At 33.7% G+C, this 27,433-nt stretch overlaps 2 protein-coding genes across 2 annotated transcripts; one reads left to right on the forward strand and one right to left on the reverse strand.

The window, feature by feature from the left end:
* Positions 1–180: 180 nt before the first annotated feature.
* Positions 181–13,902, forward strand: LOC100366728 (dynein regulatory complex subunit 7-like). Its single transcript, XM_002741310.3, has 14 exons — positions 181–464; positions 2,493–2,784; positions 3,308–3,502; positions 5,163–5,321; positions 5,685–5,903; positions 6,635–6,754; positions 7,815–8,019; positions 8,702–8,830; positions 9,018–9,250; positions 9,698–9,913; positions 10,582–10,692; positions 11,949–12,254; positions 12,982–13,121; positions 13,569–13,902. Exons 1-14 carry the CDS (start codon positions 259–261, stop codon positions 13,648–13,650), a joined length of 2,613 nt encoding a protein of 870 aa, XP_002741356.1. The 5' UTR covers positions 181–258; the 3' UTR covers positions 13,651–13,902.
* Positions 13,903–15,059: 1,157 nt separating this feature from the next.
* Positions 15,060–25,900, reverse strand: LOC100377997 (uncharacterized). Its single transcript, XM_006824779.3, has 6 exons — positions 25,548–25,900; positions 23,533–24,743; positions 22,799–23,056; positions 20,240–20,341; positions 16,597–16,791; positions 15,060–15,637 (listed from the first exon to the last, which is right to left on the reverse strand). Exons 2-6 carry the CDS (start codon positions 24,641–24,643, stop codon positions 15,354–15,356), a joined length of 1,950 nt encoding a protein of 649 aa, XP_006824842.2. The 5' UTR covers positions 24,644–24,743; positions 25,548–25,900; the 3' UTR covers positions 15,060–15,353.
* Between the last annotated feature and the right edge of the window lie 1,533 nt (positions 25,901–27,433).

A 27,433-nucleotide genomic window follows, 5' to 3' on the forward strand; every position in this document is an offset into this window, starting at 1 on the left:
AAAAACAATCAAAATTATCACACGGTAATCAAATCATCATTTTGTTACTAGAAAAATAATTATTTTAACCCAGATAACCATGTAGAATATACAATATTTCAAACAATCGTTAAAAACGCAAAAAACTGTGGTACTATTTAACGGAACAGTAACTAAGTGAAGGTGTACACAGTTACCCAAAGACGTTGCAAGGCTCCAGAAGTTTGTGTTTTGAAATTTGTGTGAAGATAAATTGTCCTATTTTGCCTCTTTTTCACCATGTCCGAAGAAAATCACACACCAGTCGAAGACGGCCTACTTGAGGAAACGAAAGAAGATTCGAGTGAATCGAAATCAACTGCTGACGTTGACCAAACACCGACGATTGAGGAGGAGACAGAGGCCGAACTGGAAGAATCAGAAGATGTGCAAGCCATGAGAGAGGAGCTGGACAAGATAAAAATAGAGCCCCCAAAGATAGATTTGTGAGTGTTTAAGTTAGCTGAATTAGATTCAGTGACAAATAGTACAAAATGCAACGTCGGTCAATTGTTTTCTCATGCTACGCATGGGTATGTTAATCACTGGGAGAATCACAATGTCACTATAAACTGGTTGGAATATTGTTGGAATTATTCAGAAAATATTTGCACAGATCGGGCAGCTTGCACATTATGTCTTTAATTGATATATAGAAGATAATATTTGGTAATCGTAGTCCTAAATAACTATTAAAAATAGCTAGACGTTTCGAGCAATGGCTCTTTATCGATAGCATAGAAGAAAGTGTTAATTAATGTCTTTAATTGGTTCTACATATGCTACTTTAATATATTTTTCGGTTTGTAATATATAATCTGTATTACAGTGCTTTCAGAAAATCTGTTTCCAAAGTTTATTACATTTATAAATTTTAAAACTGCTGTTGACCAGTCAGGATCAATATCACAGCGGATAAATGCATCCTTCTGAAAGGGAGATGACACGGTTGCATGTACATAGTAGGCGTATCATCTGATTGATATATAGCAGATAATATTTGGTAGTCCTAAGTAAATATTCAAAATAGCTAGACGTAAACTATTTTACTTCTATGCTATTGATAAAGAGCCATTGCTCGAAATGTCTAGGTATTTTTAATAGTTACTTAGGACAACAATTACCAAATATTATCTACTATATATCATTTTTATCAATCCAAGCAGTGTTTATTTATTAAGTATCATCTGATTGGCTTTGTGGCACAATTACTATAGCCAATACAGTTGACTCAATAGGATTTGTATGAAACTTTTGGTAAAAGGAGAAATAAAATATTTGAGCAGCTTTTCTGAAAGGGCTGTCTATGCATACTCTCGGTGCTACCAAGGCATTCCTTCATCTTTATAAATATTTATAAATTTTAAAGTTAGTTGAATCAAACCAGCCAATCGACAAGCACAGTGTGCAATGTCATCATTTGAAAATGTTCCACTGTGATTCAATTGGCCAGTTTGAATTGTGAAATTTATAACTAAGGAATGCCTTTGTTGTACCAAGAGTACTGTACCTGCTTTAATTTAGGTAGAGACAAATTTGCATGAGTCAGGGAAAATCAGGATATTTTGTAGCTGAAAAAGGTCGTCCTCACAACACATCATGTTTGATATGGTTCCATGCAACGTAAAATACAATGTTCGGTGACATGAAATTTCAATGTACACTGTGCAATGATTGCAGCCCTTTACAGCAAGTCTCAGAAGTATTGGGGCAGCCAATTTGCAAACTCGCTAGCGAATTGGCTAACTGCTTTGGTTTTGACTGAATGGTTGGCTTTCGAATCTCACTGGTGCTGTCCTGTGGTCACGCCCACTCTGGGTGAATCTATGTAACATTAGGGACTGTCATACTATAGTTGGATGGCTATTTCGCTTTCAAATATACCAAGGAAAGTGTTCTATATTCTTTGTGTAATGAGATGTTCGTATACAAGGGATTGACCACGCAAAAACGAGGAATGAGGCGAATTTTATTAGCGGTTGGTTTAATGTTACCCCAACAAATCGTTTGGATGTTAAAATTTATTTTCTCCCTGATTCGTAGGCAACTGTTTCTCAACTTGTCTCTTTATTTAGTTTCAATCAATATTCAAGATAGCTACCATTACCTCCATATAGTAAATATTGGCAGATTAATCGCATTGATCATATTATCACTTGTACGACAGATGATTGTGGCCATTCTCAGGCTGACCAGGGAAACTACTTTCACATGTGAGTGGACGCGACCACGAGTCGGAGCCAGCGAGGTTTGAAAGCCAATTGTATAGTCAAAACCCAAGCAGTTAGCCAATTCGCTAGCCAGTTTGCAAATTGGCTGCCCCAATACTTCTGAGACTTGCTGTAAGACAGGACGTCACAGGGACTTTAAAATATGTGAACATTTTTAACATATGTGAAATTTTTTTATTCATGTAGTATACTTCATCCCTCCGGAAACATTACATCTAACATATATTTATTTTTTGTACTCAGACCCGTATTTGAAAACTTAGATGCCTATCCACTATCATATAAGGAAAATGACAACAAAGAAACATTAGTACTACAGTATGCCGAAAACTTTAGGCGACAGTTTGTTCATCTGTACAGAGATCGCAAACCGTTATTGTTGAACCCATTGAATGAGTGTGGAGTTGAGAAATTTGTCTGTACAACAATCAGACCAACATTATTGCCGTACCAGGAAATGTACGATTATGATGGAGCTGCAGAATTTGTTGCTGATTACATAACCTTTGTGCCTCTTGCTCCTCCCATTGAATTGGTAAGTCAATTTCTAAACAGTCCCACAGTATGTATTTGGTGGACGTGGGAACACCTCAAACCCACAACAAAATTTGAAAAACTATAAGCATGCCACGCACTCAGTACGGATGCCAAAGCCCCTCCTGTAATTTTTTTGGCCAATATTGGGTTAGGTCTGTTGATGCCTTGTTGACACCAGGATAGTGTATTAATAATAAATTATTGTTCTTATTCAAGTATATTTATTATTGTTAGGATATTCATATGAATTCAATATTCAATTCAACAAAAACTATATTTTGATTGAGGTCTCATCAGATTCATACATTTCTTAGCGAAATACTGACTTATCAAAACAACAATGATGAAAATAAATAAAAGCCGGTATAATGTCTGGCTACAAATATGCACAGATCTTATAAGTCAATAACGTCTATTCTCTGATTGTAATCATCAGTCAAAAATAATTACCTACATTTCTGTTACCTTGATATGCTAACTATATTTGCAAATAAAAATGTTAATTTACACTTTATTTTCAGCCCAAGACTTTGTTTTCCCCTGCCACTGTGTTAGCCAAACAAAAAGGCCACTGTTTAGAAATGAGTACTTTGCTGTGTTCGCTTTTATTGGGAGCTGGATATGATGCGTATGTAGTATCTGGATATGCCACTAAAGAAATGTGTCTTTGTGATGAAACTAGAGAAATATGCCCCCTAATGCAGAAAAAGAAAGAGGTAAATGAAAAAAAATTATTCACACATTCTTCTCATAGTTTGACAACAGACAACTTCAACTCGTCATTCCCATAATATTTTCAAGAACTTTAAAAGCTTGATGAACATAATGAAAGATGAAATGAAATTATTTTTATTAGTTCAATGAAATCAAAGGCTGACTCTTTTCATTGTTGTTTATTATTGAGCCTCGTGAACTCTCATGTCATGACATGATTTGTTACTTATGAACTGACCTCTGTGGGTGTCTGTGCATCAGTGCATCCCTCACGTGTATCCTAAACATGCCTGGACTGACATTCAAACATCACACATACGTCATGGGATACATATATTCGCTAATTCGTTTCACAATCCAATTTAAGATGGCAAAATAGTGGTCATTTTTGTGCTTAAAATTTGTTGTTTCAGAGTCTCTGACATGGTTTGACCAATCTTGTTCTAAAATTCTGTACATATATGTCATAGGTACATCATGTCACACATATTTACATTTGTGGTGGCCATTGTTTTTACAAAAAATTTCTCAAAATCAAGAATTTTTGCCATCATCTTCATCATACATGTACAGCTGTTCATTGAACATAATTTTTTTCAGATTGGATTCCAAATGACAAAAAATTTGTATTAACACATCACCTGGTGAAAGCCAAGTTGGACAGGACAGCCAATATGAATGGTACATAACAGCATCAGTAAAACTTGTTAAAGAATGCTGTTCGAAACCTTGTTTCTGGCAATCAAACATTACAACAACATTGTGCATTATGTTACACATATTAATTAATTAACATGCATTTGTTCTGATGCAAAATGACTTTCAGCTCCCTAAAGCTTCTGTGTGTCCATGCAAAAAGTGTCTGTGCGTGCAGCCGGATCTATATCTTAAACTGGACCCATTACATTCAAACTTTACACATACATTATACATAATATTATATACATATCAATTTGTTGGCGGCCATTTTGTGCTGGAAAATAATGAAAATCAAGCATTTCTGGCATTCTAGAACTGGATCTCTGCTGTTCACAGTTGGATTTTGTTCAAACTTGGTACATACATTAGACATTATAGGACCTTGACATTTTATTTTTCAGATCTGATTCAAAATGGCTGACTGGCGGTCATTTTGTTTAAATGAAGCTGGTTCTAGTGCCATATCTCTGAAATGCTGATTATGTTAAAATTTTAAATATTCATTATACATCATGTCATAGATATACTGATGTATTTGTTTGATAATCCAATTCAAACTGCCGAATGGTAGCTTTTTTTGTGCTAAAAATCATCAAAAATCAAGCATTTCTGTCTTTCTGGAACCGGATCTCGGTCGTTTATGAATGGATTACGTTCAAACTTGTATTGGTTCGACGATCCAATTCAAAATGGCTGACTGATGGCCATTTTGTTAAAATTAATGCTGTTTTAGAGCAAGATCTCTCAATATGGACAAGAAGACTAAATGTCAATCATTTTAATGTCAATAAATCATCATAATCACTGTATTAATCAGGCATCATCTTCTGGATCCATATGTCTGACATGTTTATGTTCAAACTATATTACTATAAACAAAACTATATATCTTAAATTTGACAACTAACAGGGACTATGTCATGCATCGCTTGTTATTTTTTTAATTGCTTTATATGCTCTTAGGTTAAAAAAGAAGAGGAAACAAAAGAATCCAAGAAATACACTGTGAAACCGGCCAAAGATCTAAGGAGTAAGTTTATTATGAAACAAGAACAGAGAAAAATAGAAGAGCAGGAGAAAGAAAGGGAGAAGATCCGGAAAGAGGAAGAAGAAAAACAAGCTGTGAGTTTTAAGCATGGGTTGTGAGAGATAATTAGTTACAACATGTAATAGATAATTACTTTTGAAAGTCAGACAAGTAGCATTAATTTTTTCTATTAAAATTGCTCTTCTTTTTACTTTATTACATTACTTACATTACAGAGGATACTTGCTGAATTAGAGGTCTGTAAACGCATAAATATAAGCAACTTCCGATCCCAACAGTGTTGATTTGTGTCCCCAATTACTTCCCTTACATTTAAAATTAATACTCCATCCAGCTACAGCATGGGATTGAATTGCATGGTGTTGCAATGAATCATTGTCATGAGTTATGCTCTATAGAATACAAGTGATGTATCATTATTACATCCATCTTTGCAGGAATTAGAGAAGCCTCCACCTGATGATCTGTTTGGTTTGCGTATCCACAGCTGGGTGTTGGTTCTCTCAGGAAAACGTGAAGTCCCAGAGAACTTCTTCATTGAACCATTGTCGGGCGGTTCCTTCCCAACAGATGATGATAATTTCCTTGGTATAGAATCGCTGTGGAATAACACAAACTACTGGGTGTGTATGCAGGATTGCTCTAATGGATGCAAGGTTGGTAGAAATATTTGTTATTTTTATTGACTTAGTGCTTCTCCACTCCACAACAGCAATCTCTAGAACAAAAACACAAGCAAATTAAATTTATTCAATTATCAGGGAATGAATGAAGTTGCAGCTGTAAAGCATAATTTTGTTTATGTTTCCTGGTTTATATTTGATCACTAAATAATTTTGTTTGGTCGAGGTGTGTTACAGGTGAGCACATCATATATGAATGAGTGTGAATAAATCAAAACTACACATTCAAATGTATCATTTTATGCTATTTAAAATACTGTAAAACCATTTCCCAAATGATAAGTTTTTATAAGTTAGGAAAAAACTTTTGCCTGCTTGACAGACGTGACAAGCTTATCTAATTTGTCATGAAAGTAATATGATAATAAATCAGTATCATAATAATACATGTGAAGATTCTCCATACCTCTGTGTGGTTCAATTTGTTATTTGATCTACTGTGCTAGCATTGCCTATATTCTCTGTAATTACTGAGTTAAATAGGGGTGATACAAAGTTAACTAATAAGCCAGGTAATTGATGAGTTTTGGTGGAAATTAGATTTATATGCATTTCTAGTATTAGAGAAGAAAAAAACGTGATTGTATTTTTGAGTATTATTAATCACAATGACATGAAAATAGGTCATGAGAGAGCTGACATTTTAGAGTTGTTTTATCTCGACTAATTGCATTAGTTCATCAGCGACTCTTTTTATCTCACAGGACTTGATATTTGATTTAGGAGACTGCTCGAAATGGGAGTACATGTTCCCGCACATTGAGAAGCCACAGTTACAGATACCCGAAGTGGAGGAAGATGCTCTGGATTTTGATGATGATGAGGTAGGAGTTGATGATGATATGGTGCTTTCTCTTATACATATGAGATATGTAAATAAATGCTGCATTATAATTATTCTTTAGCTTTATATCTCTTATTGTCCTTCATTAAAAATGTATGGTTGGCTGCTACATTTATTAAAGTAAAACATCAGAAATCTTATTCGATCATACTATGTTTTTTAGTAGGAAATAGCCCAGTAATATTTTATTATATTTTATTATAAGAAATTTAAAAAAAAAAATGATCACACTTTCAACATAGCAATTTTGAAACTGAATAATGCGGTAATATTTACACCTATTTTTATTGATTGATTGTACATGAAGGAAATCAATCATCACTCCTTGGTGCAAAAACTTTAAAATTTAAAAACAAATTTTAACATTAAACTTTGAAACACTTTTTTATTTTTAAATTTTTAAAAACAAATTTAATTTGAATTTTAAATTATAACATAGGAATGGATCATTTGAAATCTTGAAAGAAAAATGGCATATGAGACAAATTATATGTTTGCTGTTTCAACTGGTTATATATGTAATTCTGTCATTGTGGCTAGATTTTTTGCTCAATAATGGTTTTAGAAATATAAACCAGTGAATATTCCATATTCTAAATGGTTCACTCATACGTTATAATTGTATCACTATGTATCCATTTTGAATTCATCCTTGAATTAAAAAGACAGACTTTAAATTCTCATCACCTCCAATTTAATAGCCTGATGCAGTGAAATGGACAAATATATTATATTCGCTGTGTTCTCTATGCATAGAATATAAAAAACATTGAATATTTCATCTTATTAAATTCTATAAAATGCAATCAATGTACACACAGCAGTGTGCCTATTATTACCTCAGACGTTACATCATAATATATTCTGACAAGCCTGCCCTTATGGGTGGCCTCTAGTGTCATTTTCGAGTACCATACTTTCAATTCATGAACTCCATTTCAAAGCCAATCATCTGAATAGCTGGAGATGTGCCACAGGATAAAGAACTTTCGTTGAGACGTCTGATATAATACAATAACAATTATTTATTTTCCTAACAGGATGAAGAAAAAGAGGAAGAAAAACATTTAGATCTGCCTCCTTCATGGGTAAAAACACTCTGTTTAACCTTGAGAGAATTCCAAACACGGTGTCCATCAGGCAAAAAGACCCTGCTCTACAAAAGAGCCAAACTTGAGAAATTTGCTGAGTATCTGAATAAAAATGGGCTTGTAACAAAGCTGTCTGTCTATGAAGACAAAGAATGTGAGTCAATCCACTAGTTTGATTTGTTGGATCTTCAGTATGCATATTAATTAGATAATTTGCATTGTAATTTTTGAATATCAATTGATACGTGTAACAATTTAGAATTACAATTCATACAGGTGATTTGTATAGTTGCTTCTCATGAATAATATTTTCAGCAGGCTCAGCATGAGAATTGTGCTATAATATTACAACAGTATATTTTGTATTGCAATTTTTATTTGAATTTCTAAAATGTAACCTTGGCCTTTGAACTTGACTAAATTTCCCCATCTATCGAATGGAATGCAACTTTCTACATCTGTTTGCTGTCATACATAAAGCAACAATTTTATTTACTGTATCCTGAATATCCTAAAATATTATGTTTTTACATTGATGTTCGGAAAAACATTTTCCAACTCAATGCTGGAATAAAAAATGACGCAAAACGCAAAAATCAATTTTTTTGTTCAAATGTATTTTCTCCCCTACAGATTTAATGTGCATACTTCTAATGAGTATTAAATTTATTGTATTGGCTCAAATAAATGTTCTAATAAATTTCCTAAAATTAGTTCAGTCTTTCAGTGTATACATAAGAGTAATCTTATAGAATTCATGAATTACTAGCTTGATTTGCCTTGTTAGTATTTCCAATTGAGGTATAGTTCTCAATGTTTGCTGTTTCACATTTCAGTACAGCAGTTGGTTCGAATTAAAGAATGGTACTCCAACAGACTTGACAAATTGCAACTACGAGTTCATAACCATAGAAAGGGAATCGTAACTGAGTACTATGCAAGTGGTAGATCACGTCATCTAAAGGGTATGATAATGACTCAATTTCTAAATTACATATATGCAGTGTACATTTCTAAATTACATATATGCAGTGTAGTTTCCCATTCGATGTTATTTGAGGACAATATAGAATCTCTTAACCACGTGATAATAGTTTGTAAAATTCAGTTAAAAAAAAAAAATTTTGAATATGTATGTATTTTATGTTACAGAACATATTTATAAAGCAGTAACACCAGGACCAGAAAGTGAAAGGACCATGATATTCTATCATCATGCCCGCGTAGATGGTCTGAAGAAACGAGACGAAACTGCCACAGAAATGACAGAATATTTCGTTGATAGAGATGACTTTCTCTATTATCGCCATGTAGTGTTTGGCAAAAGACCAAGAAAACTAGAACCAGCTGGTTCAAATCCAAACTCCAACCCCAGGCCAATACTGGTAAGATAATTTATATGAAATGCATCTAATTAACATATCAGTTTTATGTAATAATTTTCCAATGTATATTTATTGATGGTATGGTCTCCCATGTATATCAGCACTGTGATTGTCTTTTTACAATAGCCAAGCAAAATGTATCCCTTATATTTCTAAGTATTGTACTAATAAAAAAAATCAATTCACCACACCAACGCTATTGGCATATAGGTATGTTGGAGATGAAAAAATAACATTACAGGTAATGAAAAAACAACACTATGGTAGATGATATGAAAAAATGAAAAAGAACTTCTTGAAGTTAATTTATTTTCTTAGAATCACACAGTTAGTGGAAGGTACAAACGTAACTTCAAATGTTATAGTTTGATTTATTCTCAAGCATATGCTATGATTGTGGTGATTCTAAAATTCATGGTTGTATGTATCTTCAATGTTTGCCTACAGAAAATAGTTGATAGGTTTCACCGCAATAAAGCAAAGCCCGCCAATGATGATGTTGCAGAACTGATTTTCATGATGTCAGAGGATCGTATTCAATTAATGTTTCACCACGAAGACACAAAAATATCGGCATCCACCAGAGAATTCTTGAAGCCGCCAAATGCTAACGATAAAGGATCTGTTTTAACGATGTCTCCCGATATGACATCAACATTCCAGGTACTGATATACGAGTCTCATTGATGTGGTTTTCTTGCTTCTATGTACGATACTTATACTGATAACATCTTAACTGAATTCTCACAGCTGCAATACTGTGGAGATTTGTTTTCATGATGTGTGTCCCTATAGTGTTGCCATGGAAATTAGATTTAGATTCTCGAGCTGACATAACAGTCATTATCGATAAATCAACTCATATGACTACAGAAGTACCATATGAACAGTTTCATATCTTGAGCTGATCGTATCATAGTTTTGTTGTTTTAAGTAAGTATCGCAGAAAAGACACTTGCATTGTAATTGTAGATTACCAATTACATAGCTCTGTGATACTGTTTGTGATAATTCCATGAGGGTTCATGAAGCATTATTAATTTGTAGCATTAAAACTACATACTGGTATATATAATATACTACTATAATAACAATAGTGCTTAATTTGTAAGTCAATGAAGCATGATCTTTTTAATAGTTTATTCAGCATTAAATGGCAATACATTCAATCAATCAAGAAAGATAAGCATGGGCATGTACTGAACCCACATGTGTATCATCAGTCTGTAATAACAGAGGTCAACTATGATTTGACTGTTATTGTATTAAATGATTTACCCATTTACATATTGCTGCAGTCCCAGTTTATCATCATCAATATTTTGTTGTAGGTTGATCCTAACAGTAAGCAACCAAAAGACTTAATCATTTATCAGATGTTGGTAAATCTCTTAGAAAGGGAAGAGGCCACAGTGAACATGGTCAGAGATTCGGAAGAAGAGGTCAGTAATCCACTATATTAGCACATTGACTCAGAAATCAATTTCCTCAAATTTTTAAATGTCTTGTTGCCAAGGTAACCAGCTAAATGGTACTTTCTTGAATTAATGGTTGTTATGGAAACTTGTCTAAAATTGCAATTCATATGGGGAATCAATAAAATTTGCCTGCATAATTCAAAAATATACTCATAGTACTTTTGTTGAACTGTTGGAGTGGAAAAAACAGATGAATTCACAGACACTGAATTTACTATTGTATTGGTCCTTTATCTGTAGCATATGGAAATGTAGTAAATAGTTATACTGATCAGTTTTCTTCCTTTGGTGTTCAATTCATATTCAACAACAGCAAAAGATTTGTTTTTTTTTGTTATATTTGATATTTCTTCATTTCTGAACAAATTAAATTTGTTGACACCACCATATTTATATACTGCAAACCATGATAATATCATGAGCTATGTATTCTCATGAGGCGGTGCAGTGAAAATTTTTAAATGTTTATGCAGTGAGAATTCACCAGACTTCCTTTAAGTAGGGAGTCAGGGAAATTGTTGCAAAATGCTCAATGAACATTACTGGCAGTGAGTATTGAGTTTTGGGAATATAATTACCCCGGTGATGTTATCAACTTCAATAAAAACAGGATTTACTATGCACTACTAAAAGTCTGATGAATTGAAACTTTAAATGTAAGCGTTAACAACCTCATAAAAAAACACAATCAATAGTAAAGATGTAAAGTTGATGAAAAAAATAAGAGGAAAACCCTGATATTACCGATAATGGTGGCTTCTCTGCTTCAATGAACAGTTGTGTGCAGTTTGCAATGAGAAATTTACTTCTTTATTTTTCATGACAAATTGACCTCAATTGGAATTGACATTTTGAGTGTTTTTGATTGAAGCAAAAAAAAAGTAGCACAAAATCGTTTGATATTATTGAATGTAAACCAGTTGTTATTCTTCTCCTGGTGTGTTTCCATATGTTTGTGCAATTACATTTCCCATGAGTGCGATTTGATATTGATTGTACCTTTTCATTTTGTGAACCTAATTTTCTTTTAAGAAGAGCAATGCTCCTTTCTTCTCCCTCTTCAATTATCTGTATCATGTTATTCTAGAAATATTTTTGATTGCATGTATTCTGTAATACAGTAATTACTCCATAGTTAATTACATGGTTTGTTGCCGTGACCTTTGCTCTTTTGAGGTTTCTAAAATTTTTTATGATTGTTATCAAATTGTCTTTCATAGGTTCGTGAAATCTTGAGCGACCGAGATCATGAAGAGAGCGTGTCCGAGCTTTCTATATCTGTGTATGACACAGAGAGAAACGAGAAAGCCAAACAGCATAGGAAGGAATTAGAGCGTTTGCAGATGGAGGAAAAGATGAGACGTGAAGAAATGGAACTTGATTACTTAGCGCCGTTCTTAGCTCAGATAGGGGACCCTGAAAAGATAGTCAAAGCACAGGCCTTCACTCTGAAAGAGGATTGCTTAGCAGACCTCAAGCATCGCTTGATTGATAAGGCCAATCTCATCCAAGCTAGATTTGAAAAGGTAATGCTGTCAATATTACTTAGTATGCAGGTAGATCTTAATCCAACAAGCTGTGATTAAAACTGTTCAGGCTTCTCAAATTTACTTAATAATGCATTATCACCTAAGGGTTTGAGTAAAGACAAATTAATCCCAACACAAACAAATTTTATAAATTATGTTCTATATTGCCATTTTTAAGGGTCATAAGTAATGTAGAATACTTTATTTTTGCTGAAGGAGTGATTCAGTTAAAATAAAATCCAGCGAATATACCTTTTTTCCTATATTTTATATTCAACTCACCAAAAATTAGTTAAAATAAATTCCATACAAAACACTCAAAAAATCTTTTCAGCAAAAATTAATTCCAGCTAAAATAAAGAATTTTACAGTAATAAGTTTTTGTTTGTTTTTCAAAAATGACATCTGCTTCAAGCATTGCATGCATGAATTAAGGATTGTTTCACGGAGTTACCGCAATTTAGTTTAAATATTTTATCTTTGGCTTTGTGTTTATGTGTCGGTGCTTCTACTTCAGTTGATTGTTATATGGAAATTCTACTCATGGAATCATTGATGCAAATATATCAGAATTTATGTTGCATTTCCCAGGAGATTTTATTTCTTTGCTAAAATTCATTAGGTTGATAACACAGAAGAACAAGATTACACATAAATCTTTCGCCATGGCTCAGAATTAATTTGCCACGTTTTAATGAAAATCTTTTACATGCAATGCACATAGGAGACCACAGAATTACAGAAGAAACAACAATGGTATCAGCAGCACCAGGTTTCTATGAACAAGGAAGATGAGGAGGAATATCTTAACTACTGCAGTGAAGCCATGTTTAGAATACATATTCTGGAGCTTAGACTTAATAGGTTAGAAACTCTCTTGTTTAACCCCCCCCCCTCCAAATCCCCTCAAGGACACAATTTCCAAAAGCCAGCCCTCCCACTTTGTGCCCTTTCCTCCTATCATCTCAAATTGACAAAAATAACATTTCAAAAATATACACCCTCTTTATTTTATACCTTTCACCCCCATTACCCAGAATGGACGGTTCTTAACTTTTCAAAAAACCAGCAATTGCATATGCCATACTGTTTCATTTTTCATCTGCGCAACAGGAATTAAAGCAATTTGTTTTGAAACAAACCTCTCAATTACTCTTACAAAAAACAAACAAATTATGGCTACATTTCATGCTCTGCTGGCATTTGAATCAGCGGGAGTATACATCATTTCTCATTTTCCACCTACTGATATAATCAACGCAAAAGAATACATGGTTTTCTTATGCTATTTTTTTTTTATCTTCCTCTCAGGCACAAAGAAACTGCTCCGCATAAATACATGGCATTAGAACAAAAGTTGAGAACAGACTCGAGATTGGCAGAGTATTTCTGATTAAGGAAGTGATATTATTTAATGCAGTCTTTTTTTATACACAGCGTTTTAATCTATATGCAGATACCCAGACGCTTTTTTCTTTTGTGTACATTTCATTCATGTGAATAGGAAATTAGGACAGTAAGTACAATAGCAAAAATTGTTTTTGAACTCCAAGTGAACTATAAATGCATCCTTTGTATTATATTGTTATATATTTATATTGATACCAATGTCAGGTTGCTATGAATAAAATGACAAGGGACAATACTTTGTAAATGCTGTATTTATTGATCTTTAAAATCATTTCTTTGATGTTCGAATAAATGAGTGAGCAACACAGAGCTGCTTTGAATAAATAAAGTACTAGATATACGGTACTTTAATTTTGTATATATACTAATATATATTAATCTGGTTTCAGAAAAATCTTTTAAAAAAAAGGAATAAATATTGTTTAAAAAATGCAAGTTGGTTAAAAATCAGTTGGATGTGTGTGGAATGTTTTACAATAGGAAAAAATTAAAAATAATAACTGTAGCCACTGTACAGAATTGAAAGTTACATTTCAAAACCTGACCAGTGTTCAAAGTATGTCATATTAGGGATTCAGAACACAATGAATTGTTTTGTTTTTGTTTATACATGTGTTTCCATTAGGAAAAATATGGTATCTAGACTAATGTTATAAATGTTGTGGTGGGTGAGTGGGTGGGTGTAAAAGGAGAGAAAGCCCACATATATATATAAATGCCAGACACCTAAATTTTTACTAAGTGTAAATCAATCATAAGCTACAATCACCACCTGTTTTTTTTTTCAGTCCATTCATTGAAAAGTTTTCTATTAATATAAAATACACATGACTAGATACATAAATAAATCTGAAAAGCAAGCAAATCATTGTTACTACATAGCAGTTTACTACTAAATCTTGATTGAAAATATGGCCTAACAACAGAGGTAATGAAGTTAAGGTTATATGGAATAAGACAAAGTATATTCATGTTTTGCAATGCTAAGAACAGACGACTGCTAGATGATAAATAGGGTAAACAGCAGAGTCTCAGCTCGCTGGAAGGCAAACACTTTGCTGAAATGCAATAAACAAGTCGTGAAGACACACTAATTGAATTTTATGTTGTATGTCCTGATATAATTTGAAAATAAAGGTTGGATAAAAAAAAAACAAGAAAAGCTTCATTTCTATTTATGAAATGAAACCAAAAAATCCTCCTTCATAGAAAATTAAATTTTAATTTACCAAGCTTTGAAAGATGTAATAATGTATAAAATGTGTGCTCACAGGGATCAAAACATGATTATTATTATGGCCTAATTGAAAGTGAAAAATCTTAAATTTTAATTTACCAACTTTACAAATCTATAAAATACCGGTAAGATGTAATAATATTGTCTAAAATGTGTGCTCACAGACAGGGAAACATAAGAATTATTATTATGGCCAAATTGAGTATTCAGCAATTACTTGACAGTATGTACAGCTATGTACAAAATTCTCTAGCTTTTCTTACTTGAGAGTAAAAAGTAATTTTCAGTAATAGATCTTCTCAGAGGAAGAAAATACTGTTCATGATATGGTTTCAAAAAGCTGCCCTTTTTTGGTTTCATTTTGATTAAGCACAGAGGTCTGATGACCACTAAATAAACAATTTAGTAATCCACAGATCAGGCATGGAATTGTAGTGCCTTGTGTAATATTAAATCACTAATTTGTCCAAAGCTTTCGCAAATTTTAATATTGTATACAGGTCCTGAAACCCAACATCTGTTTTCAGTGACTTGTAAAAAAACTCTGGTGCTTGGTGGGATAACTTTTTCATCTGTATCAACATTTCACCATTATACACAGTAAAATGATTAGACATGTCTTCAAGATCGTTTTGGCACAACCACTCATGAACGTTGTCGGAGGACCATGATGTGACTAAAGCTTGCGGTGCGTCTTCAGGCTTGGTTGTTGAAGGATTACTTAAACTTGTAACTGTTTGAGAGGAAACATAAGAAAAATTATCGCTAATCAAAACTGATGACAGTTTGCATATTTATGCTAATTTAATTTGTTATACTCAGTAACATGAATACAAACATGCACGACTTAAAACCATTTTTTGGCTTTGCAGATTATGGATAAAGGTCAGCACAAAAGATTAACAAGATTACTAATAATATTAAGACATATAATAAAAGTCATACAACCAATTATTATTATTTTCCCTACCCAAGTTTGAATGAAATCAGCCCTGGCATGCTTAAGAAATTGTTGATGACACGTTGAAATGTTTTTTTGTGTTTTTTTAGGGCAAAAATGGCTGTAAATTTGTCAAATCCAATACATATTTTCAGTCAAACCTGTGCATAGCGACCACCCAAGGCACTTCATTAAAATGGTCTTTACAGACAGGTGGTCTTTATATGCAAGTTGAATTACTCTTTTTTTGGATCCAAGCCCCCAAAAAATAATGAGATGTTGTACATTTGAGTTTAACAAAATTGAATGAATTTGAATTAGGGAAATTTAAAAGTTTTATAAACAGAAAGTTGATTATTTTGGTCAACTGTATAACCATTATGTTTCGTCGTTGTACAAAGTCCAAGAAGTGACAATAGATAGTCACACAGACCCACCAAGCCCTAATCGTAAGTCAGCAACTAAAAACTATTCAAATATTTCAAAAAAGTGCAACAACTGTAAAATAAACATTCGTTCAAAAAACATCTGTTCCATTAAAAAATTTGTTTCAAACCCAGGAGAATTAATCATAGACTCTAAGGTCTATAATTGAATTGGCAAAAAATACATATCTTGATAAAAACATTGAAATATATTCTGTGATAAAATTAAAACAATGAAAAAGTAAACTATCCTTAATCTAAAATTCTTTTTCAGGAGATTAATTTTCAGTTTTTAAAAACTATATGTAATTGGGACGGAAGACTGACCTTGAAAACTTGAAGGCATTATAAATTGTACTTTTTCTAGAATCTTGGATATTACGACTTCCAAGTCATCTTCGGCACAGAAATTGAAATACAATGTTGTTCCAAGTAGTGCTCCCAGCCAACCATCTGGGGAGTAATTGGGTTCCACCATCAATGGAATAATCGTTTTTTGTAATTTAAAACTGTATGTGGCTTCTGGAAAATGATAGAAAAGCCGGCATTTGAGTGCAGATATAAATCAATGCATAAACTCATGGATATACTGACAATGGCATCCTTCAGTTATTGACATTTGAGAATAAGAAATTACGAAATCATACAAGTTGCCATGACAATGTACTTCTTATCATTCGTCATAAACAAATTGGTAATTCAGTGGATAGACATGATGACTAAAAACGTAATTTCTTCTAAGTTATTTACAGATACGATATAGTTGTAGTTTTAACCACACATTGCCTCCAGGGATTAGGCATCAATGAGAAAAAGTACATCAAGATAGCTGAAAGTTGTCAAAAATGAAAAACAACAATTGTTCGGCAAAGACACCTTCCCTTCAGTTCAATTCACAGATGAGATGTGATTATATTGCGCTGTTAAAGAGACAGCCCCATCCCCTTAAAAAAAACACCTACAAATACTTCTGAAAATGTCAGTTCATTCCCCACAGATGACCATCATTGAACTAGAGAGAATTATGGTTGAAATTTTCTCATAAAATAATCATGACGATATATTACCCGTAACCAATGATGACATTCAACAAAGTATCAGAATAGGATTTAGAGCATAGCGAAGGGAAACATATTAAATGACTGGGGGCTAAATTGACTAAAGATGAGAAAGCACTGAAGCATTATTTAAATATCAATATGTCTTGATATTCTCTCCATTCATCAGTATATACAGTAAGTACATGAGATCTTTTTGGCAAAAAAGAACGTGTCTGATAACATTTATTCGAAAATATTTGTACTAGGGTACTGTAAGCTATTCATCTTGTATTTTGAGTTTAAACATCGCTGCTTGCAGGGATACTGTCACATTGAACATGCATTGACGTTAGTCAACATGTAGAATAGAAACTCGGCCCGATAAAGTAGCGAGAATATACCTGCAAGGTTGCATAAAAAATTATTCGGTTTAAAATTTGTGATACTAACAAAAGATGACTTTGGTGCTGAAGTTTGAAAAACTTTCAAATTATTTGTTTTGCAATTATATAAACATTTTGATTTTGACCGGTCACTGGTAGCATAGTGGTTGTCGCACCAGACTCATGATCGGTAGACTCAAGATCAAATCCTACCTTAGGCTGAACATCAAAATGGTCGACCCCTACCCTGGGTGAGTGTGCCACAGACTCAATGGGAAGGCCAATTCCACTGGCCGAGATTCATTCACTAACGAATGCGACTTTGGGGGAACCTTGGTTAAGGTCCGCAGGTGCTTGTGTTCGACCGGGCCTGGTTGACGCCAGGATAGCGCATTACAAATTGCCATTTGACAGAGAGATGGCCACACAGCCCTGTCATGTAGTCCCAAACATGAATATGACTTCTGTGGCAAAATGCACTATGTGTCGTCGCTAGCACTTGCAATTTTCACATAAAAAAAGTCAGGAGAGACAACAGTGACACTTAATATCCGAAACTGTCACCTGGCACAAAAAAAAATTTAAAAAAAACAAAAACAAAAAAAACATTTCGATTAATCTTTTTTTATATCTAAAACTTTGTTTTGTATTACATGTATATACCTTTGACCTAATTTTTCAATCAAAATTACATAAAATGTCAGATGTCTGAAAATCTTTTTTTTCTCTTAATTTGATGAGTAACACCCACGTTTTATTCAATCTTTTATTTGCATTCAATTTAATCCTTTGAATAACTTCAGTCACTATCTATGAAATAGCTTCATTTATGTAGTCTGCTCTTAACAACATGACATGTTGACGAAAATTTTCAAATTTTTAGATAAAAAACTAGAAGCAATGTCACATTTTGTCTGTTTGGCTGAAATTTAAGACTGAATTCAGTGAAAATTACAGAAAAAGTGATTAAATTTACACTAAGCATGAACAAAATTAATCAAAGGGTTAGTGACACAAAGTTACACTCTGAGGTTATTTCTACTAATTTATTGATCTCATTCAGACTAGATTAGCCCACAGCTATTTCTGGTTTCCTTTTTACCTATGTGTAATTGATTATTTTGTTTTGAAAATAAATAGGTTATAAATAAATTTATTGAGTTGATGAGTTTGTTAGCATAAAGATGTGAAAATTGCAGTAAGTATCTTCTGATTACTGCTTGGCCACAGTAATTTTGATGTCGGTGAATTTAAAACGAGTTGGCAAATACAATTCAAGCAAAAATTCAAATTACAGCCAACATTTTGACAAACTGAAAATCACTAAAATATAAAAGTTAGTAGATATTTCTTGTAATTCGCACACATTCAACCGAAAGTGCAACCATAATTACAGTGATCAATATATACTTGCTTTACTCTCAGTTTTTAAAACTGAAAATAGTATCAGACAGTCACCAAACTGGCACAATCAAAAAACTGTGGATACACAGAAAATATTTTTGAATTTTCAACTTGTCAGAAATAATATACTTAATTTAATTATTGTAATTTTGCAAGGTTTTAGGACATAAATAAAAACATTGTCAAACGTTTGAAGAAAAACAGAGGCTTTACAGAGGCTACTCAAACCCGTTCACTGTCATCGAGTATCCTTGTATGCACGAGAGAACCTCATTTTCTGTCATCAGCGACTTAATGTTGCATAATCCTGTATACAAGCCATGCTACAATATCTCACTTACATCTCAGATGAACATTGTCTTTTAGTATTTTGAAAATATTTTGACTCTCTAACTATTCATCAAAGACACAAGACAAGTGGCATTAATGACACTTTTAACGGCTACTATTACTGCAGTGTCTAATAAATAAACAATTATCTTGGTTTCAGTAACGTACAAGGGGATACTTTAAATGGTATACAATAAAAGGAATAACACACCCGAAATACATACGCATGTTGCCATAGTGATGTATTAACAATACTTCAATGTACTGCCCATTTCACTTCTTTTTATTCATTTCCGTTTCCACGAAACGAGCGCTAATATGAGGCTTAAAAATAACTTATCATCTCTCTCGGGATGTTGTAATAAATACATACTGCTATTTACAGCATTTCAATTGAGAAACTTAGTCTCTTAGATGTCTTCACTCAAAGAAAGTGTCTCTTCCTCTTTTAATAAATAAACAAATATGTCATATAAAACTGAAATCAACGTAAAATGTGCACTAGATTAAAGTAGTGAGCATGCGTGTATTTTGATCGAAACTCCTTAAAATAATTGCTGTCGTGTGCCCTGACATGAAAATTAAATTCAGATAAATGTATCTAAGTACTGATGGAAACAATATTTAATGATTATTGTTATCATTATTATTTTTACACTAATTTAAATAATGATTTTAGTTTTACACGAAAACGCAGCTGATGAATGGAATATATATTCACACTAGCACTTGGTATATTTAGTATTATTGTCATATGAATAATATTGATTATTATAGATTTTTAAAAAAATTAAAATTAGAAAATGGAATTACCTGTTCTGCACATAGAACTGTCTTTATATTTCTGAGACATGCAGACAATGACAACCGTTGCTTTCTCCACTGCATCTGCCATCGCACTAAGAATGTCACCATCTGAAGCAACAAATAGCATAACAATTATGACGAATTCTACTTTTAAAATGATAAAATCTACAATTTTCCAATTTGTTGGGGGGGGGACTCCACAAAGCCATTCATAAATACATAATATTACATACTTTTCGTATACATTTTACACTATTCATCACAATTTCCCTTTCAAACAAATTGTTAAAAAAACATGGAAGAAATTAGTTAAGTGTTAATAAGAGAAGACCCAAAAAAGGTTGAGGGATGACCCAATAGCTTTGAAGGTTTAAGGGATGACCCAACAGCTTTGAAGGTTTAAGGGGCGACCCAACAGCTTTGAAGGTTTAAGGGACGACCCAACAGCTTTGAAGGTTTAAGGGATGACTCAACAGCTTTGAAGGCTTAAGGGACGACCCAACAGCTTTGAAAGTTTAAGGGATGATCCAACAGCTTTGAAGGTTTAAGGGATGACTAAACAGCTTTGAAGGCTTAAGGGACGACCCAACAGCTTTGAAGGTTTAAGGGATGACTCAACAGCTTTGAAGGTTTAAGGGATGACCTAATAGCTTTGAAGGTTTAAGGGACGACCCAACAGCTTTCAAGGTTTAAGGGATGACTCAACAGCTTTGAAGGTTTAAGGGATGATCCAACAGCTTTGAAGGTTTAAGGGACGACCCAACAGCTTTGAAAGTTTAAGGGATGACCTAATAGCTTTGAAGGTTTAAGGGACGACCCAACAGCTTTGAAGGTTTAAGGGATGACTCAACAGCTTTGAAGGTTTAAGGGATGATCCAACAGCTTTGAAGGTTTAAGGGACGACCCAACAGCTTTGAAAGTTTAAGGGATGACCTAATAGCTATGAAGGTTTAAGGGACGACCAAACAGCTTTGAAGGTTTAAGGGATGACTCAACAGCTTTGAAGGTTTAAGGGATGATCCAACAGCTTTGAAGGTTTAAGGGATGACCCAATAGCTTTGAAGGCTTAAGGGGCGACCCAACAGCTTTGAAGGTTTAAGGGACGACCCAACAGCTTTGAAGGTTTAAGGGATGACTAAACAGCTTTGAAGGTTTAAGGGATGATCCAATAGCTTTGAAGGTTTAAGGGATGATTCAATAGCTTAGAAGGTTTAAGGGACGACCCAATAGCTTTGAAGGGTTAAGAGAAGACCCAACAGCTTTAAAGGTTTAAGGGATGACTCAACAGCTTTGAAGGTTTAAGGGATGACCCAACAGCTTTGAAGGTTTAAGGGACGACCCAACAGCTTTGAAGGTTTAAGGGATGACCCAACAGTTTTGAAGGTTTAAGGGACGACCCAACAGCTTTGAAGGTTTAAGGGATGACTCAACAGCTTTGAAGGTTTAAGGGATGACCCAACAGCTTTGAAGGTTTAAGGGATGACCCAACAGTTTTGAAGGTTTAAGGGACGACCCAATAACTTTGAAGGTTTAAGGGACTACCCAACAGCTTTGAAGGTTTAAGGGACGACCCAACAGCTTTGAAGGTTTAAGGGATGACTCAACAGCTTTGAAGGTTTAACCCTTAACCAATTGCTTAAAAGAGATAAGGGACAACCCAATAGTTTCTCCTTGGAGGGGGGGGGCAATAAATGGATAACATTCTAATATTTGATTAAGTCTTAAAAGGTTTCCCTGTGAAACACCATTTTTGATTAGATGTAGATTCAGTCAAACAAATTAGTTGCTAGGTGCACAGTGACCTCAGATTTGGACTATTCACACTCTGACTACATCATTCAATCCCCAGTTACATACAACATTATACTTTAATCTTCTTTTCTTTACATAATTCCCAAATCAATAAACCGATTAAAGGATATATGGAAATTAGATCTAACCAAAACAAAACGATTTGTAAAAGCAGCAGTTCGTTCATGATTCTAATACAGGCAGATTATTTTGTTGAGATCATAAGCTAAAGGCAACCATAGGAAACATAGAGACATGATTCAAGACCTTGCTGCCTGTAACAATCATATCAGAGAACACCCATGAAAATCAAAGCATTGATTCTGATCTTAGCACTACACTTTTTGACAAGACCTACACTATCAAAATGATTGATAAGTGATTAGTGAGAGCGTTTAATTGCGGTATCTCTTAATAAGACAGCAGTCACTCTCAGAGAGTGTTTGACAGGAATTAATTACACAGAAAGGAAAGGAAATGAGTGAATTGTAATGCAGGTTGCATTGAACTGAACATATTGCGTTTATTGAAGTATGTCGGTGCAAGACACTGTACTCGTACATAAGAGCAATAACATCTGTCTTGTATACAATAACCCCACAGTGCACCTGAGAGCGTGAAGATGACAAGCACAATTTATCCTTACTTTCTTTTATTAAAAAAAAAACATAACTACCTGGTAGTAAATGTTTTCTTGCCTGAAGAGGAACAAAGATAGAAGACGTAATACTGTCTGTGAACACAAATTTTTTGTTGATACAATGTAGTTCTCACCGATTCTTTCAATGTCCATCCATACATTATGGCCAGCTTCTTTTAATTTGTCTTTTAGTTTTATAATTCTATCTTGTACATCCCATTGATAACTTATCATTATATGTCCATCATTTTCGTTATTTATTTCCTCCAGTCTCTTCTCTTCTTCATCCAATTTACTCACAGGTTCGTCTGACTTAAATATTACCCACAATGCACCTGAACATGCCTTCTTCACCTCGTGGTTGTCTGAATTTTTCTGCAAGTTTCTTAAAGCTTAATTAAAAAAAATTTGTGAAAATAAATACATATTACTAAATTAATTAAGCATGTTGTTAACTGTAAATTTGTGAAAATTTTATATATATAGATTACAATTCAAACTATAGAGGTTATAACTCATTCTTGAGAGCGTTTTTTTTATAAATAAATAAATAAATAAATAAATAAATAAATAAATAAATAAATAAATAAATAAATAAATAAATAAACAAATAAACAAATAAATAACTAAATAAATAAATAAATAAATAAATAAATAAATAAATAAATAAATAAAAATTGTAAATTTAGAACATTTCAAATTAATGGCAACTTTCAACAGTCACTGCAAAAATTGAAATCGTACGAATAGTCACTGTCATACTAAATGCTCAATAACATAATATTCCCATTATACAGAGGTAATTTACAAATTGCTTTTAGAGCTCGCAGTATAGGTCAATAAAAAGGCGGTAAGATACGTAACCTACCTTCTACTAATCCCTCTTCATTCTGAATGTGCTCACGATTTTCAGGAGCAAATGCCAAAGTCCATATTCCCTTCGCTGTCAGGGTGAGTTCTTCATCTGTGCAGTCAGGTTGCAACAACTGTGTATATAATGGCAACCCTCCACATTCCACAATCCTCACTTTATTGTTATCGTTAATAGCAATGCGATTCAACCCATTTATGACCTCCGAAGCAGAGAAACGGTAATTCTGTGATATGTGACTGGGGCTTTTCAAAGCACTTTCTAGGAGTCCGAGGATGAATTTTATGTTACCAGAACTGGAATTTAGATGTTCGTTTTCTTCTTCATCTAAAATATACGACAGACATAGAAGCGCTTTGCACTTTATTATTAGGTAGCTGGATGCCAGATATTTCTGTAACAATTCAACTGCATTTGCTTCTCGAAACAAGTTGCGGTTATCCGGACACATTCGAATACTGTTATGAAGAATTCCTAGTGTTCCTTTTATTAGATAGCGTCTCTCGTTATTTTTAAGGTGAGCCAAATCAAGATGAGGTTCAACAAAATCCCCCATCAATAAATTGAGAGCACCGCTTTCTCCCAGAGCCTTTCCCAACATTCCTGATTTGTCAGTATAGTTCCATGCAACCACTTTCAGTTTCTTCAGACACTTCATCGCATCGGAGCTTTCCTTAATAGAGAACAAATCCACCTCATGCAAGGAATTCCAAATCTTCACAAAAAGTCTATCAAATCCTAATTTTGCAAGTTCATCTCCAAGGCAATGTCTCCTCTTCTGTTCCAGAATGTCATACAAAGATGTTGATATTCTATGCAATGAAGAAACAGCATTTTCTGTGGCATAGTCATTCATTTTGTCTAAAATCTGGATTTCTTTTTGAAATTTCTCTCGAATAGCAGAAAATATTTTGATAAACTCCTCTTCTGTCATTGAAACTTTCTTTTTCACCACAGTAGTATCAGCTGTCACATTATCTTCTCGTAATTCGTCTTTTCCATTCTCCTCCCTCATCTTACTGCAGCCTTTTTTATCATCTGTCTCACCGTTCGCATATTTTTCTTGTCGTGCCATCTCTCGGCTTTTTATACTGCTACTACATCCCATTCTGGATGGATGCGATATAATCCTGATTCCTTCGTTTGAAAGCACTGTTGCCACAAGATGGAAGCAATCATAGAAACGACAAAATCTACATGAGCAACACCTGAAACAAGATTATTGCCATGGTTACACACCATAGTGACTGAAGTGGTATTGTTTCTATTTGCTGCCTACATGCTGCCTAAGGAGCTGTGTTTTAAACGACACTCTGTTCATTTGTGATATATATACTCAGATCATATAGCTACCTACGCATATTATATTTCAATACTTTAGTATCTGCACTCAGGTGTAATGAGATGTTATCAGGAGAGACAGTAGCAAACAAATTAAACAAAATCCTAAAAACATTTCCAAGAACCTAGCAATATTTTAAGTTTTAGTTTTGGAAAACAATGAAGCTGTCATCAGAATCGTTTCCATGGAAACGAATTCAAGAAATATTCCCCAAATCTAATCTAAAATGTGGGTAAAACTATCAGCTTCTAAAACAAATATAAATGTGCCCAAAAACAGAAATGATTTTAGTTTTGATAACACCCATTTTATATAGTTGAGGACCCCCCCCCCCAACTAATTGTTTGATCTATTTTGTTAATGAATGTTATCAAAAGTTCACGATATGATTTTAGAAGCCCCACCCCCACCCCCACTCTAGATAAATGGATGTATAGACCAAAAGCGATAAATACGTAATCACAGCGCGTGGTGGTGGCACAGGCACTTAAATGAATATTTACAATTGTAAACGTAAATAATAGTAAATAGAAAAATGTTTAACATTGTCTATGTGTAAAATAAAATGTTTCAATTTATTCACCTTACAGTCATAAATATATATTCAAGTGACTGTGGGTGGCTGTATCTTAAAAAAACAGAGCAAATAACAACACTTAGCGAATATTACCTTTATTGTATGCCGATTCACCACAACATGAAAATGAACTTCAAAGCACTTGTCATCCACATTGTACGTTCTCCGTCTTTGTATCCACAATGATTCCAAGAACGTCAGATCCCCGGGGGTTAGATCCAACTGATAAGCATGATGTCTGTCTGAAATAAAAACTCTTCCACGTTACGGCACTGTCCACATCGTCAATAACTATTTTGAACACGCAGCAAGTTTCGCTCTGTGTCAGCTCTCTAAGCGAGTGGCGTTACGTTTCCAAGTACACTTACACGTATTTATAGACACTAGGACTTCGTGACTGACTCGCTTACGAGTTGTATACATGTGAATGCTGTGCGAACAAACACACAACTACGTAACCGCGGGAAACGTTGAGGTATAGGATGGGCATCTTTGTAGTGAGTCATACCTGTGAGCATCGTTGCCAACCAAGGTTTGTTTACTCAATTAACCACCACTTCACAACTCGCTGGAGGCTGTACAGAAACCGCGGGTTTCAGACGACGTACCGTTGACCGGTATAAAACAAAAACACCAAAAACATTAAAAAATTTATTAATTTGTTAGGGGGAAATCATAAACTAAATGAATCCTGAAGTGAAATTGTGCTTTCAGAAACAAATTCAGGATTGCCAATCAGTTACAAAATACGTTACGGTGCATGCATATTCTCATCAATGGAAACTTTACCATAACACAATAAAAAAACTATGATTTTACATGAGAAAAATAGTTTGAGTTCATACTAGCGGATCTGACACAAATCGGCATGTGTGAACTTGAAATGAAACAAGTATTATTTTATTATTATTATTTTCAGAATCAAACAATTACGTTGGAAGTTTAAAGCAAATCCGGGGAAAATTCTACTTTAAATTTAAATCACTCTAATAAAATATGGGAAACCTGAAACGAACCATATATGATAATCATACCACAATGTGATAAATAAACCCATATTACCCGTACTGGTATAGGAAGGCATTGTTTTTTTTTTTGTCTAAATGCGTTAAACACAAGTTCATTGCATGTGATTGATTGATTACATGGGTTTAGAACGAGGACACAGATGAAAAAATTAGTAAAATCGCTGTGAAGTGTGTTTTAAATACCGAGAAAATATCTGACAAAATATAACGAAGATTTAAACATCGTTGCTATAAATGACTGGAAAACTGCATTGTGAAATCATATATGACAGTAGGTTGGAAATAACCGTAGACACACGTGTATTGCAATATATATTGTTATATTATAATATTAAAAATTTATAATATACGTACTTTCAGATTCTTCAAAACCGATGGGAAATTTGAAAACTATCGTTATTGTGTGGGTCACCAGTCTTCTAGTAGTTACCAGTAAACAAAACATTATGTATGGCGGGAAGTTTTAGTGACGGTAACTTGAACAGTTAGTTTTTTAAATAGTATAGAACCTTGCACATATTAAATGGGGGTATTGCGGCTATCATGTGACATAATGGATGAGGTAAAAATGTGTGAATTGCGGGAAATATTTGAGAATTCACATTTGTTTCAAAATCATTATGGCCCACATTAGCAAATGAAATTCGAACACGGACATTAAAAAAACAGTCTGAACGATGCCTACCTCATTTTCATATGTTGTGATTGAAAGGTTAATATGGGGGCGCTCTTCATGGCGACCGTGGCAGTCAATATCAAAACTTTTTATTTTAGATGCATTTTCACTTCATTTGGATTATCGGAATTATGTTTTCAAGATACTGTCATGTTATTACCCCACTTCGATATATATCGTTGTTTATCAACCATTCAATCCCTTAGCGAATTCCGACAAGTGATTTCAGAGATTTCTAGCTTGACATGTAGGCGTGAGTGGCGCCCTCCCCCGAA

This window comes from Saccoglossus kowalevskii, chromosome 2 (assembly GCF_978046115.1).
Source record: "Saccoglossus kowalevskii chromosome 2, keSacKowa6.1, whole genome shotgun sequence".
Lineage (NCBI taxonomy): Eukaryota > Metazoa > Hemichordata > Enteropneusta > Harrimaniidae > Saccoglossus > Saccoglossus kowalevskii.

What these genes read in the sequence shown, in the direction of transcription:
- LOC100366728 (XM_002741310.3), top strand. Translation starts at nt 259, where the DNA reads ATGTCCGAAGAAAATCACACACCAGTCGAAGACGGCCTACTTGAGGAA. An exon ending in AGGAAGAAGAAAAACAAGCT is followed by an intron (nt 5,322 to 5,684) that starts GTGAGTTTTAAG and finishes CCATCTTTGCAG; the next exon opens with GAATTAGAGAAGCCTCCACC. An exon ending in ATATGACATCAACATTCCAG is followed by an intron (nt 9,914 to 10,581) that starts GTACTGATATAC and finishes ATTTTGTTGTAG; the next exon opens with GTTGATCCTAACAGTAAGCA.
- LOC100377997 (XM_006824779.3), bottom strand. Translation starts at nt 24,643, where the DNA reads ATGGGATGTAGTAGCAGTATAAAAAGCCGAGAGATGGCACGACAAGAA. An exon ending in TGAAGAGGGATTAGTAGAAG is followed by an intron (nt 23,057 to 23,532) that starts GTAGGTTACGTA and finishes TTTTTAATTAAG; the next exon opens with CTTTAAGAAACTTGCAGAAA. An exon ending in CAGTTCTATGTGCAGAACAG is followed by an intron (nt 16,792 to 20,239) that starts GTAATTCCATTT and finishes ATCATTTTCCAG; the next exon opens with AAGCCACATACAGTTTTAAA.